We start from the raw sequence: 14,459 nt of genomic DNA on the forward strand, positions 1-14,459 counted from the left end.
TGTCAATATGTGGAATAACTTCTGAAATTTATTCAATGTTCTGTTCTGAATTTTGCTTCTACTTTACATCCGAGTAGCATAATTTTTGTTGTTTGTGGAGTGATGAAGCTCCTTTTGTTTTCCTCGTAAATTCTAACTATCTAGATCTAGATATGTCAACAGAAATTTGTAAAGTAATCAAGCTGTGTGCACACGATCAAAGATTGACCATAGTGGAGCTTAGTTTGATGGAAGTTTTTTCAAGTGAAACTTCTACGTTTGTTTTCTAGCAGTTTTGTTCCATTGGAATTTCTCATTAAATTGTTTCATGTTTGTGTTGGTCTTTTTATATCAACGAATGAGTTGCTAAGTTATGTGACTGTCCAAAGTATAAAACTAGTTCTTATTTGCTTAAATTCTTACTACATCCTGAATTTTGCTTCCATAGACGAGTTACTAAATTACGCGACCTTCCAAAATGTTAAAACAATTTCCTATTAGCTTAAATTCTCGTTATATCTTGAATTTTAGTTCCAGGCCTAGGTTTTTGACTAACAGTCAGTCTCTTCATTCTTTTGAGGATTTTGGATACCTTATTGACACTCTGATTGTATGTAAATACTCTTTGTGACTTTGTTTGTTCCCGCTTGATGCGTGTGAATGAATACATACATATTTTTTTATTTAAAAAAGTATATTTTTTTTGCATGCATTAGACAGATTTAGGATTTGCTGGTCTATATTTTTGGCCTTTAGAATTATATTCATAATATTTTTTGCAATATAACTTTTTTTCTGTTGTTCAATGTATCTTCCATTGCAGGAGGGTTTTATTTTCTCTCTGTTTAAACTCTAATTGTTTTCTTGTAAGGTACATTGTTGTTATTCTTTATGTCATCTGACTTTCTTCCTTGTATCATTTGCACACACTTTGGCTCTAGGGAAATCGGGAATACATGGGTTTGGGATCTTTGCAAAGCATCCACACAGAGCAGGAGACATGGTAAACAAACTTGGGTTTCCATCACTTAGTTCTTCTCGAAGTTCACAAATGATTTAGTTTATTGTGGCTCGTATCTGCAGGTAATTGAATATACGGGGGAACTTGTTAGACCTCCTATAGCTGATAGGAGAGAACGTCTCATCTACAATTCTTTGGTGGTATGTACTATTGAATTATCTAATTCAATTGTGAATGCACATGTGCGTTATTTTTCATGAATTTTTAACACTCATATTTGTTCTTTCAAAGTAGCGCTCTTGAGCATCACAATCAAGAAATGTGTCTTGCATCTTTACCACAAAAAGTTTGGTTTACCCTTCAAATTTGTAATAAAGTACCTGTAATTATAGAAGTTAGTTCCTGATTCAGTTTTGACGAGTCTCTTCGGAGCTTCCATGGAAATGACCTATAGAACTGATTCACCCTATAAACAAACAATCTGTTTACTTTCTTAAGAGAATCAAGGAAATTTCATAAAAAGGTACCAAGCAGGTTCTACGCATGTTCAGAAGTCTTTAAAAATCACCTAAATGCAAAACACTTCTGGGTCTTCTGTTCAATCCCAAGGAGAAATTTAAGAATCAGTCTGGAAAGAACTATTCTGGTGAGGGAGCTGACTTAGAGGGAACGACACACTCCACCCGGACCTAAATTACAGCCCACAAGAAAGAAAAATGGGTTGCAGACAGCCCTGCAGTTTTCCAGAGCCCCAAAAATTAGATTAGGTGTTTCCCATATCCAAGAGACTATAATGCATTTCTTTTTGAGAAAATGTCCGTGCATCTGAGGCAACAGGTGTCTTTTTCATTAAATGGCCTCCTCAATGCATCAACCTAGGTAAGTTGACCATCAACTTGCTAGTGATGGATGCATATGCTGGATTAGATTGATTCAGCTTTTGCAATCTGCTAATGTATGTACCCAGCTCCATTCTTTGGCCTTCTCCTTTCCAGGTCAAATGGGTTATGAAAGGAGGCAGAGGGACTGTTGAGAGTTGGTGATAGAACTGAATCAGTGTCTGAAGGGAGTGGAGTTGGGGAAGGGTGAGATGACTAAAAGAGAGATGTGCGCTTGGGCAAAGAGCAATCTCATGATTCTGTGAAATGTTTGTAGTTTGAATGGATTTGAAAGAAGGTTAGAGAACCATCTTTGGAGAGGCCGATTGTCAAAAGATGCCAGAGAGAAGTAAGAGTGGGAATAACAATTGCATGATTTCTATTGAGCAAGAAGGTAATAGAGAACTGTCTGCAGGGTAAAAGAGGCTAGACGGAGAAGAAAGGGTAAGGAATTGAAGAGGCTAGAGTGGACTGTGAATGACTAGGTCAAGGGAGTTTGGGGAAAACGGAGAGGAGAAAGCTTTAATTCTAGCAGTTTCCTTGATAGGATTCTTTAATGAATGTGAGGGATGAATGGCAAAAAGGGTTCCATAAAGAATTTGACGGGATATCCTATGGTACAAAAGTGAAAGGGTGCCTAAATTATTGGATGAGTCTCATCTATGATTGCATGAGTCTAAGTTGGAATTCTTGTGCGAAGGTCGGGTTAGGAGCATTTTTTAAGTTGTCTTGATGTGGGGGCATTGTTTGCCTATTAAAGAGGCTTTGGGGAGCCTCTTCTCGTTTGGGTTGGCAGGAGATTAGAGTTGGTGCATGGTTCTCGATGTGAGATGATCTTCTCAATTAGCACGGTTTATGGTAAGGGAGATCGTAGCAGGACGTCTATCATGTGAGATGATCTTTACACAGTTAGAATACAGTGGATAACTTGCCGTGGAATGTGAGAGGGGAATCAAACATGGTTTTATATCACATAAAAGGGCTGGTATGGGTTTCTTAAGTGCTGGATGGGAAGAGTTTAGGGAGGTATTGGATAGGTTGAAGCTAACTGATGTACCTCTCAGTGGTCGCCAGTGGTCAGATATGAGAGAAGATGCCTGCTTCTCCCAAATTGATTAGTTTTGATGTCTTCAGGACTTGATGAGGGGATGCCTATTATGACTCAAATTGTTAGCTAGGGTTGGATTAGATCAATCACCATTTGAGGCCTTTACTTAAAGGGCCATAGATGGGGTCTCATTCAGTTTAGATTGGGAACTAAATTGTTAAGATTGCAAGCATTTGGGAAGATGATTAGGGGTTGGGAGAGGACGAGAATTTGGAAAATTTGTTCAGTAGCTAGAAAACTCATATGTCAAGTCTAGTACTAAAGCCTCGGCATTTCTGACTTATTTGGTGACTGTGCAGCAGTGAGGAAAGAATTATCCAGCGATATTGATGATTTAGATAAAAAAGAAAAAGCAAGAAGCCGCTTTGGACTGGGAGAGAGAGGAGATAGTTGGCTAACTTCATTGAAAAATGACGAGAAACAGAATGCCATTTATTGGACAATTACAAAGAAACTGGTGTAAAACAAAGCAAAAATCTTTTTACTTACTGCAGACATAAAAAAACTCGAATGAAACCCAATATAACATGTCATGTCTGAAAGAACATTATGCATTGTCTTTCTCGATTTTCTAATACTTCTGTCGGCTCTTTTATATCAGTGTCCTTTTTGTTTATGGATGGAGTATGAAATAGGAAGAGTTTGAGGAAATTTGCGTACTTTTATCCTGCAGGGTGCTGGTACTTACATGTTCCGGATTGATGATGAACGAGTAATTGATGCCACAAGGGCAGGGAGTATTGCTCATTTGATAAATCACTCGTGTGAAGTACGAACCTTTTCTACCCACTTTTAATTGTTTATTTCTCAAGTTACAATTTATTCTCAGAGTTGGGGAACCACTATTGTTGTTGTTGCTCAAGTTACAATATATTCTTATAGAGTGGGGGACAATTTAACCTCCTTATGGTTCGCCTAGCCATTTAACAAACTTGTAAAAGATTATCCTTTCTTATTATGTATCTAATTCTTGAACCTCAGTGATATAATATTCATGGGGACGTTATAGTCTTAATCATGTTAAATGGAACATGATTCTAGATCTGCAGTCGTTATCCTGCAGAATCCTGCAGAAGCTGTTCTAATATTATTTTAGACTTGAAAAGATAAAAGAGAAACTGAAAGTGCTTATTCTACTTTTTTGTCTTCTGCAGCCAAACTGCTATTCGAGAGTAATTAGCATTAACGGTGATGAGCATATCATTATATTTGCAAAGAGGGATATTGAAAGATGGGAAGAGCTGACATATGATTATAGGTTCGTCTTGAGGCCATATTGGTTTACAATTTTTTATGGTTCTCTTGTTTCTTTTAGGCGCTATCTTTTTTCTTGTGTCTTCCAGGTTCTTTTCAATTGATGAACAACTTGCATGCTACTGTGGCTTTCCAAGATGCCGGGGTGTTGTTAATGATGTTGAAGCAGAGGAACAATTGGCAAAGCTACATGCTCCTCGCAGTGAGTTAATAGACTGGAAGGGGGAGTAAGAGGTAAGAAACTTTGCAGTTTATATTCTTTTACACATGTCTTTCTTCGTTGTTTTTGTCAATTTGTCTCGTGAATGCTTGATTTGGAAAAGCTCAATAAAAGGGGAAACAGAATTATTCCAAAGGGGGAATTGTTCTGCAATAATTTAATCAAATGTTAGTACCATTTCTTCTTTTAGCTGGTTATCAATTGTATAATATTTATGTGTGTTTGTGTGTGTCTTTGTACTGAAGGTCGTTATATGTTAAGGAATATTTAATAATATAGTAAGTAATGGAAGGAGAAAACTAAAAAGTTATAGAAGTTAATCAATTTGTTGTGGAGCAATGCAAAAAGGTAAATATCCTGTACATGTGTTGCAAAGTTGCATTTGTGGGGAAATATTATTGCAGTATTTCATTTGGATGCATTTACTTGCTAGAAACATCAAGATGCAATTCTATAAATCACTGTATTATCCTTTTTTTTTTTTTTTTTACCAGTGTCCCTCGACATCTAGCAAGATAAGCTCTGGGGTAGAACCAAGATCTGAACCTTACCACCCAACTGGGTGGTGAGTCTGGTGACTTTTATGGCAAGACCTCGCGGTATCAATTCCCGTCCGAGATTCTTTTGAAGAGAGAAGTTTCATGCTAACCATCGGCTGATTATTGTGCAAGTTTTCTCATCGCACCTTTGACTTTTGTATGTTCTCTAATTTCTGGAGGGGTACTTGTGATAATATCAACTTGGTTCTTACTTTTGGTCTTAAACATAATGTCCTAGAAATTCTTGACTCCTATGGAGTTTCTTGTCCAAAATTAGGACAATTTAGCTTCTATCTATAGGTTTTTTACATCAATTTTTAAGACGGCAGTGGGCTATACAAATATTTACAAATACATGAATCTTTGTAAAAAGATTCCAGTATTACCTATGGAAGGGGATATTGGTTGTACCTTGTAAATTTTAATGGCAATCCTCAATTTTTTCCCCTATACTCACAAATTATACAAGATTCAAGTCACTATATTTCTCATTGGTAAATCATACAAAATCCAGATCACATTACAAATAAAATTTAACAACAAAATACATGTTCCAATAAGTTCCTAAACTGGCTCTCTATTTCTCTTCCATGTACAATATTTCTCAAGGGGGCACCCTAGCACTCTGATTTTAGTAAAAATACATCAGTTCTGCCATCAGGGAACTAAACTACTAGTAAAATAAGAGAGATGGATAACAAACTCCATTCTGCTCTTACCACCCTTCTGGCTAATTGTTAGCAGTAAATTTCCTAACCTGTGTTACTAAAGTTTCACCTGAAAAATTAACATCCCACTCATCATGGTAAAACTAGGTTCTTGGTCAGCCAGCAGAAACAGCATCAGCCCTGGGAATATCGCTCAAGAGTTGATGTAACTTAGCACCAGAGTTTGATTTTTTCTCATACACCTCGCTCTCTTGCTCAGTGCTAACAGGCGGAGCACGCTTATCATCCATGTTATTCAGACCCATCTCCACTGTCCGCACTAGTTGTGCAATTTTCAGTTTCTCCTGCATGTCAACCCACGTCATAAGTCGCGGAAAAATTTATTGAATTGAACAGTTCATCAACAAACTCGTTTACTCAAGGACAAGGATAAAAGAAGAAATTAATGCCTCCTAAAAAAATAAAACAAATTCAAGGTGATCATGTACGTACCATCAGGGCTGCATTTTCTCGCCTTAGTTTATCTGACTTGTCTGTTAACTGACCTATTTTGGATTTTAGTCCTACATTCTCAGCTGTCAGACATTCAACTCTATGTGCGAGTTCTTCGGTCTCAGCCTGCATGGGAGAAAACTAAGTATCAACGTCATATGCTAGCCTTCCACATACTACACTTTCTACAATGTTTTCACCTGCTTCCTCAGCCTTGACCTCCTAGCAGATTCTCGATTAGATTGCTTCTTCCTCTCACATTTCAGCTCTCGTTTATCCTGAGCAAAACATTGCAATTTACCCAAGATATATTTTAAGTACATGATAGAAAAGATCACATTGGCTATCTGATTCAAGCATTAATTTGTCAAGAAGAAAACTATATCATCAAACCTTTGACAAATTGAAGAATCTTCAAAGGGAAAATGAAAAGAAAATGGATTTCAGAGACATTAAAGGATATAAGCACATGATTACCTGTAACCGGGCTTCAGGAGGCACCACGGATCCAGGCTGTGAAACATTAGGAGTAGGGCTTACATTCATGTTTGATGAGTTCCGGAGTGTCAACACTGTGCTCATTCCAGGAGACAGTACAGTTCCAGCAGCATTTCCTATAATGTTAGCAGGACCACCAGCTGTGCCCAATACTTTGTTTGAGGCTGACGTCGTTTCCCCAGCAGTAATCGAGCCTGTCTGTGCCTGATTTTCCCCCTCTTCACCAGTCGAAATAAAATTTAGCAAAATATGAGCCAAAAGAACTGCAGAATCTTGCATAGTACAGCCCAACTATTACTTTTCATTGTTTTTCATCCAATTATTACTAAACCATTGGCAGTAAGTTGTTACAATCACATTAACAAGGTAAGAGGATTCATCCATCTGACATCCAACGTGATCCATCTCTATTACATTTCGAAAAGAACTCAGGGCCTAGAAGACAATCAATAAGCAGTATGAATGCAAAGAAGTAAGAATTTAAATAGATTAGCGTGGTCCAAAAATAATCAGACAAAAAGGCTTGATTTTTAAACATACAATAACGTAACAACCATTTCATCATCAAAATCCTAATTGATAGGGACAAATTCTTGTTCCTCTTTCGTCCCCAAAGGTAACAAACTGTGAGCTGCTTAAAAATGTAACAAGCTGGTTTCTGCAGTATAATTTGATGTCAAGCGGAAGTTATCTACCTGCATGCCAACAACTATCCGTTTTAAGTTGAGAAAAAAAAAAGCATATTAGTCAATCCATTGTCCAATTACAGGAACTGATGAGTCATTAAACATCCCAGACAACTGTCCATGTCAATTTGCGTGTGGAATATGGCGTCAACATGAATTCAAAATGATAGACCAAGCGATTTTCTATTCACAGGCACAATGGTTATATGATATGCATAAAAAATAAGGTGAAGTGACTTATGCCATAGAGAGTTCAATCCCAGTAATACTTCCATTCGTTAAGACCATTAAGCTTGGTGAAAAACAGAGCCATACCAGCAGTTGGTGTTTCCTCCTGGCTTCTTTTCCTTTTGGTTTGATCCACCTGCAAAAGATAAGTAGGATTCATAAATAGATGGAGCATAGTATTTTAAATAAAAAAAACTTTTGGAAACAAATGCTGGGGGAAGAGATAAGCCCTTACCCCTAATGTACTCCCATCAATTCCATCACTGAAGCCTTCAGTATCAACGCTGCTCAGAAAGCAAAAAGATTTGCAAATTAAAAAAGACCCAACTTGTAAACCATCTTGGTTGATATATGACCAAGAAAATGCAATGGCAAATGCAACAAACCTCTTGGACAACCCATGTTCACATGCACCTTCAGGACCGTTAGCATTGCCATTACCTATTGACATTGCTAATCCATCAAATCCTTTCAACTTCTTCATTAGACTGCAATCCATAATTCCCGATGATTTTGTTGGTGTCTCTATTCTCAGCGGAACTGCATTCTGCATTATTGCAATAGCATCATGTCCAAAATCAATTTATATGCCTTGTCTATTAAAAAGAGTTACCTTCTTGTCTTTTCAAATTCCTTGGTCATGTTCTTTTAAAGTTCAGAAGTTTTACTTACGTCAGGTGATAATGGCACCCCATGGCCTTGCCAGTGTGATCCCCGAAAAGGAAAGTTTTGATAAATACATCAGAAATTTGTGTGTTTTTATAGTTAAAACCTCAGCTCTCAACAATTTATTGGAATTAACATTCACAAGTAAATGGAGGTAGTATCTTCACATACAAAAACAAGCTTGGGATGGATATCCAACAAGTATGTTTCAGTCAGTATTCCAAAAAATGCCTGGTATCATCCACTCATATTTTGAGGAGGCTGGTAGGGTTACAACATTCAACTGAACTTCAAATTTGGACACTAGAAAACAACTAATTATCGTAGAGGTGCGGACCAAAGTGGAATTCCGAGAGTTATTCCCATAAGAATAGATCATAACTATGAAATAGTATGAATATCTGCTCACCAGAGAAGCTGCAGGACGTGCATAAACTCCTTCATGGGTATTTCTCAAAGCTGCATAAGGCGACCCATAAGGTGGCATCATAGGCTGTAAGAATTCATTAGTTAACATAGAACATGAAAAAATATACCAAATGTATCCAAGTCTATACACACAATAAAAGCTTTGAGAAATACCCGTGGGCCCCACATATAGGGATGTGGAGGATGACCAGATGGCATAGCTGAAAAGTAATATGGTGGAAGTGGGACTGTAGGGCTGTAATACGCCTGGAGATGAAACAATACAAGCTTAAATCACTATCACCGGTTTCTTAAAGAAAGAATATGGATTTAACTATCAAACAAAAGAAATATGTTTTAATAAAGTTTATTGGTCTGAACACAAGCACGAAGTAGATAACCTGCATGGCTGCCCAATCAGGATACATATGGATATTGGTCTGATCCTGTCAGTACAAAAGGATTGATGAATGCTCAGCTCAAAAAAACAAGTTCAATTTTCAAAACTAAAAGCAAAAACATAAACAAATGCCAAAAGTATTAGCTTGAATTGTCAAACAAATGGTAATGAAGGAAAAGCATTTTTCTTTCCAATCACAAAAAGAACAAATGCCAAAAGTACTAGCTTGAATTGTCAAACAAATGGAAATGAAGGAAAAGCATTTTTCTTTCCAATCACAAAAAGACAAGACCTTCTAATTCTATTTCTGACAGGTGAGCATTAATAGTTTCTTGCTTACCGGGAGTGTGGGTGATGACAATTTATCGGTCTTTGAGGATTTTCCTTCTTCTTTGTTCCCCATGGTCAAGCACCAAAGCAAAAGCTGTCAGCTGACTTAGAGAATATGAATGATGCTTCACGTTCTTGTTGATTTAAGAAATAAAATAAAAAAATCAATGGAACAAATGACGGAGTTGTAAACCTGCAAGTGGCGATAAAATGTGAGAAGCAGCTAAAAAACAGCTGAAAAACCAAAATTAGAAGTAAAATTAGATTTTTGCATGATATGCCTGAGAGAGATTTAGTTTCCTCACAGACCAAAATGTTAGAACTCCGAGCACAAAAAAGGGGAAAAGATGGGTCAAAAAGTTAGAATTGCCAAATCCTACAATAATAGAAAAATAGTAATTGGTTACCATACTTATCAAAATTTTGTCTGACCAAATGGCAAAAAAATATACAATGAAAAAACCACCAGAACAATACCTTGAATTCGGATATTGAGAGTTAAACAAGACTGCTATTGGCAGCCAAAAAAATGCTTAAAAACACCATTGAATCAATATACAAATAGTTCTTTCCCTACAAATTGAAAAGAAAATCTGTAACTCATTAACTGGCAGAATTTGCAACTAATAATAATGTTCCAGTAATTACCATTACAATTTCGCAGTTTTCGATAGATTGAATTACTAAGAATATCGGATTTTCTTTAATCATCGGTTTAGCATCTAAAACATGAAGCATAAGCAAGTTTCAATTCTGTTCCCTCTTTTAAATAACAGAAATACTTTCTTTTTTTGAAATAATTAAATAACAGAAATACAATCACTGCTTGGAGAGGTTTATACGTATCAATTTTACACCAGAAACAGGGAAGGATTAGAGGCCATATTTCTTTTCTTTTTACAATTCAAACAAAACAAAAAATAGAAGTCACACAAGAAAATTCCTTCCCGTGATCAAAATAAACAGGTTACTGAACAGACAATTTGTAACATTATTAGACAAAAATTAACCCACAACATAATGTATATCCGACGGGAAAATGGGGGTGTAAGACTATGGAAACTAGCATATGATAGTGTATCAATTCATACACCACCGCGGTGCCTGTCCTCGGTTAAAAAGAGAGTACACCAGAAGAACCAGGGGAGGGAAACTAGAGATCCAGGGACCTGAAGTCGAAAATTTTAAGAGTGGATGAGGATGAAAATGTCTGATCTTCACCATCACCGATAACAACAAAGGGATTGCATACAAGTCAAGGACGATTTCCAAGTCAGTACCACAAGCATAATCTGGGAGGAAAAGGACGAAAATACCCTCAAAACTAGAATTAGGACACCTGCAAGCCTCTTGAACATGATGATAGTTGTAAGTTCCGCAGAAACGTTCAAATAATAGACAACAACAAATGCACAAACTAAGCCTGTAGATTAGTTGCTACAGTCTCAATTTTCATCCTCCAATTTCTTCATCTAATTTTACTTTCCCTCTCTCAAGGAGACACAGCTACAGATTTTAAGAAATATTTTTGAAACTCAATGACAAGAAAATCAACCAATAAAGAAATATTTGCGACATCTAGCGAAGTATCGTCTCGAAACTCTTTTTGGATGCCAAGAAATATAGGAAATCAATTGTAGACGAACAAAAGAGGAAAGAACTGTAATTCGGAATTGTAAGTCTCACTACAACCAAAACCACGTTGAGTTGAGTTACGGAGCTATTAGGTTAAAAATAATAAAAAATCTTAATCCTTACAACATTCAATTTCTTTCAGTTTCCCAGATTTCTCACCAACCAGACAACACCTAACGGTCGAAATTCGATGACCAGACATCTTCTTCTGGCCACTACTAGAACATCTTCGTTACCTCCTGTACTTACCACTATTTTCCAAGCAACCAAACAAGACCTTGTACATTAGAGACTTGAAAAACAAAATCAACTAAATCAACAGTGTGAAACAAACCCAAAGTAGATGAAATTTTCTCATTCAAATTTAACACACCTTGAACTCAAGAATCTCAAATCCCCTTCTTGTCGCCTCCAAAGCCAAAACCAATAACAACAAAATCCGTCGCAGGATTCGATGCTTAAAAAAAAAAGAGAACTTAAAAAGAAAGAAGTACATTAAGAAGGGAAGAAGTTCCGGTTCCATGCATTTTCTTCCTTTCTTTCTTTCTTTCTTTCTATCTCTCTCCACTCTCTCTCTCTCTCTCTCTTAAACAAACAAACTACCAAAAGTAGAGTGAAAAGATTCGGTTTTCCGCAGAGAGAGAAAGGGAGAGAAGAAGGGAGAAAGGGGGAGGCGCGAAGGCAACATCCACGTCATTTAACACGTGTCGTTATACAGAAGAGATGTACGTGCCAACGTATATACGGAGGCTGTGGTAGCTGCTGAGCTGGCTCATTATCATTGGCTCGCTGCCAATATTTTTATTCCAACGTCATCTCGACCGTACACGTGGTTGTCTCAGAATCGATCCACGTGTCCTGGTTAGGGTCCAAACCTATGCCACTCATCGTGTGGCTTACGTGGTCTGTTTTGTTGTTTGATTTTTAAATATTGTTTCTCGCGTGCAGCTGTCTGCTATTCAAAATGTTGGGAGGCAAACAAGGTCGCCATCCGTCGTAGTCATCTTCGCGATGCGTCATTTCAGGTTTGGGATCTTTTAAACTATTCATTCTGCAAAATCTTTTTGTTAATCCGGGGAAAAACTTTTGTTGATTATTCTAATCGCTGTTTTCTCTCAGCTCTTTGGTTAAGTGCTAAAAGCCTGCATAACCATGTAATGAGTAACTAAAAGTTGTACCCCCTTCCCCCAATTCAAGTCTCAAAAAGAAGTTGATCGTATTTGGTTTTGCTTGCATGTACGACTGAGATGATTGCTTTTCTGAATGATTGCAGACGGATAAGGTCAGACAGGAGCACAAGGAAGACATGTCCTTACTCTGTGCTTTCTCCATTGTTGTAGAGGGGAGACCAGAAGTAAGGTTTTATTTGCATAGAAATTGTATGTTTGTTGTATATCATAGCAGTTGGAAATAAATTAATTGATTTTTGCTGGCAGTGTTGCAGTGATATTTATGCAGAATGGAAGGCTGGTTTGCTGCAGATGCTGATACCATCTCACTTAAATCCTGGGATTAGGCAAGTTTTCGTGCATCATTTTAATTTATTTCTATAGTTTATTTAAATTAGTAAAGCGTGTTTTTGTAAAAATAATCAGATGTGCGCGCTATTTTATCTTAAGCTGACAAAAGAAACTGGAAAAAGTGGTCCGCATGAAACTGACCCAAGCGATCTGGGTAACCTTGGGTTTGCTTGCATTTTTGGATTGTCAAGTTTCCATCCGCTGAGCAGCCCACCCATATGACCTACTATAGAAGTAGTGTGTAAGACATTACAACTTATGTACCAGCAGAACAGCGCATGCACAAATAAAATCCTATGTTGATATATTTTATATTATGGAGAATTAAAGATTTTAATGGTGGAAAGTTGGAGTAGTTAAGAAATGAGCATGTGCCTATGTCAGACAAGGTTTAGTACCCATGCATGTGGAATGTTGTTGAACCTGTTTGGAGAAATTGTCTGACTTTCTAAATAGGTGGTATATGTCTATCTTTGAGATTACATTGTCATGTGTTGAACTTGATCTTCAACTATTAGTTGTTCTCCTGTATCCCCTATTATACTCCGTGTCTATTATACTTCTGGTGGTTTCATTCCATCTTAGTCTTTGGTTTTATAATTTTAATAGTCTGCTTATTTTCCTTTTTCTTTGTAGGAAGTTTTGCTCCCTGGTGGTCATGGGCTTATGGTCAGGGGCTATCTTCCCGTGATAAACACCCTTGCCAAAGGTCTAGACATCCGCTTGGCCCACAGGTAATCTCTACTTTTATCTAAACAATTTAGGTTATATATCTAGAAAAATTATATAGTTGCTTTGTAAGCTAAACTTGTATGGTTTGAAAATGATCCTTAGGGTTACAAGAGTAGCAAGGCGTTATAACGGGGTGAAGGTGACAGTAGAAGATGGTAGCACATTCGTGGCGGATGCTGCTATCATTGCTGTTCCTCTTGGTGTGCTCAAGTCAGGAAGCATCGAGTTTGAACCAAAGCTTCCAGAGTGGAAAAGAGCTGCCATTGATGACCTTGGGGTGGGAATTGAGAATAAAATAGTATTGCATTTTGACAAGGTGTTCTGGCCAAATGTCGAATTTCTGGGTGTGGTTGCAGATACATCTTATGGGTGCAGTTACTTTCTAAACCTACACAAAGCCACAGGTCATTCTGTTCTTGTTTACATGCCTGCTGGGCAGCTTGCTAAAGACATTGAGAAAATGTCTGATGAGGCAGCGGCTAATTTTGCGTTTGTTGAACTCAAGAGAATCCTTCCCGAGGCTACCACACCGGTAATGTATCTGTTTGTGCAGGTCTAAAAAGTTTGTTATCAGAGGTTTGCTTTCTAACTAAAATTTTTGTTGGATTGATCAGATTCAGTATCTTGTGTCTCGATGGGGTTCAGATGTTAACTCACTTGGTTCCTATAGCTATGATACAGTAGGAAAACCCCATGATCTGTATGAGAGGCTACGGGTACCGGTAGATAACCTATTCTTTGCAGGGGAAGCTACGAGTGTGGACTACCCTGGGTCGGTACACGGTGCATTCTCAACTGGCCTGATGGCTGGTGAAGACTGCAGGATGCGTGTGTTGGCACATTATGGCGAACTGGACTTGTTCCAGCCGGTAATGGGTGAAGAATCCCCAGTGTCTGTCCCACTCTTGATATCCCGTATGTAGATGCATTTACAGGGGATCAGCTATACATTGTTGCCAACTCTATTCAGTCAATGTGTGGTAGTCTCAAGCATTTTACTGATGTTTGGACAAAAACAGAAAATTTGATCACAAAATCACAAAATTACAAAATTTTAAATAACAAAAGTATATATATATATATATATTTAACTTGAATTGAAATAACAAAAGCATCAATTTTAATTTTATTTAAGAGAGAAGTATTCACTTACTCCCCAAAATTCAAGTTCCTACAAACAAAAAAACAAATGATGTATAAATTATAAATTATTTCAAAATGAAATTGTTCATTTTTGTCCGGATTCTGATTTTGTGA

The 14,459-nt window shown here is 37.3% G+C and overlaps 3 protein-coding genes across 4 annotated transcripts in view; 2 read left to right on the top strand and 1 right to left on the bottom strand.

The window, feature by feature from the left end:
- LOC110815021 (histone H3-lysine(4) N-trimethyltransferase ATX1-like) overlaps window positions 1-12,476 on the top strand; it is a 31,384-nt gene extending 18,908 nt beyond the window's left edge. The window contains exons 20-28 of one of the 2 annotated variants that reach the window (XR_015818040.1): window positions 921-982; window positions 1,063-1,140; window positions 3,600-3,695; window positions 4,081-4,184; window positions 4,270-4,414; window positions 4,895-5,096; window positions 11,899-11,975; window positions 12,224-12,304; window positions 12,387-12,476. Coding sequence is in view for 1 of the 2 variants with exons in the window: in XM_088216609.1 (XP_088072735.1) it covers window positions 921-982; window positions 1,063-1,140; window positions 3,600-3,695; window positions 4,081-4,184; window positions 4,270-4,411 (482 nt within the window). In the remaining variant the exon portion in view is untranslated. Of the gene's footprint in view, window positions 1-920; window positions 983-1,062; window positions 1,141-3,599; window positions 3,696-4,080; window positions 4,185-4,269; window positions 4,415-4,894; window positions 5,390-11,898; window positions 11,976-12,223; window positions 12,305-12,386 lie in introns of those variants that run through there. The other variant, XM_088216609.1, reaches the window with a different exon arrangement.
- On the bottom strand, window positions 5,400-11,584 carry LOC110815020 (common plant regulatory factor 1-like). The gene is made up of 12 exons (XM_088216612.1): window positions 11,324-11,584; window positions 9,326-9,508; window positions 8,987-9,031; window positions 8,760-8,852; window positions 8,587-8,670; window positions 7,898-8,058; window positions 7,747-7,795; window positions 7,599-7,647; window positions 6,577-6,815; window positions 6,300-6,377; window positions 6,100-6,225; window positions 5,400-5,951 (listed from the first exon to the last, which is right to left on the bottom strand). Exons 2-12 carry the CDS (start codon window positions 9,386-9,388, stop codon window positions 5,763-5,765), a joined length of 1,176 nt encoding a protein of 391 aa, XP_088072738.1. The 5' UTR covers window positions 9,389-9,508; window positions 11,324-11,584; the 3' UTR covers window positions 5,400-5,762.
- A 105-nt stretch (window positions 12,477-12,581) lies between the features above and the next one.
- Window positions 12,582-14,331, top strand: LOC110815019 (polyamine oxidase 2-like). The gene is made up of 3 exons (XM_088216613.1): window positions 12,582-13,204; window positions 13,305-13,734; window positions 13,817-14,331. The coding sequence occupies exons 1-3, from the start codon at window positions 13,137-13,139 to the stop codon at window positions 14,123-14,125; spliced, it is 807 nt and encodes a 268-aa protein (XP_088072739.1). The 5' UTR covers window positions 12,582-13,136; the 3' UTR covers window positions 14,126-14,331.
- Window positions 14,332-14,459: the final 128 nt, after the last annotated feature.

The sequence above is a fragment of the Carica papaya genome, chromosome 3 (genome assembly GCF_054855325.1).
Source record: "Carica papaya isolate Zhongbai chromosome 3, ASM5485532v1, whole genome shotgun sequence".
NCBI lineage: Eukaryota > Viridiplantae > Streptophyta > Magnoliopsida > Brassicales > Caricaceae > Carica > Carica papaya.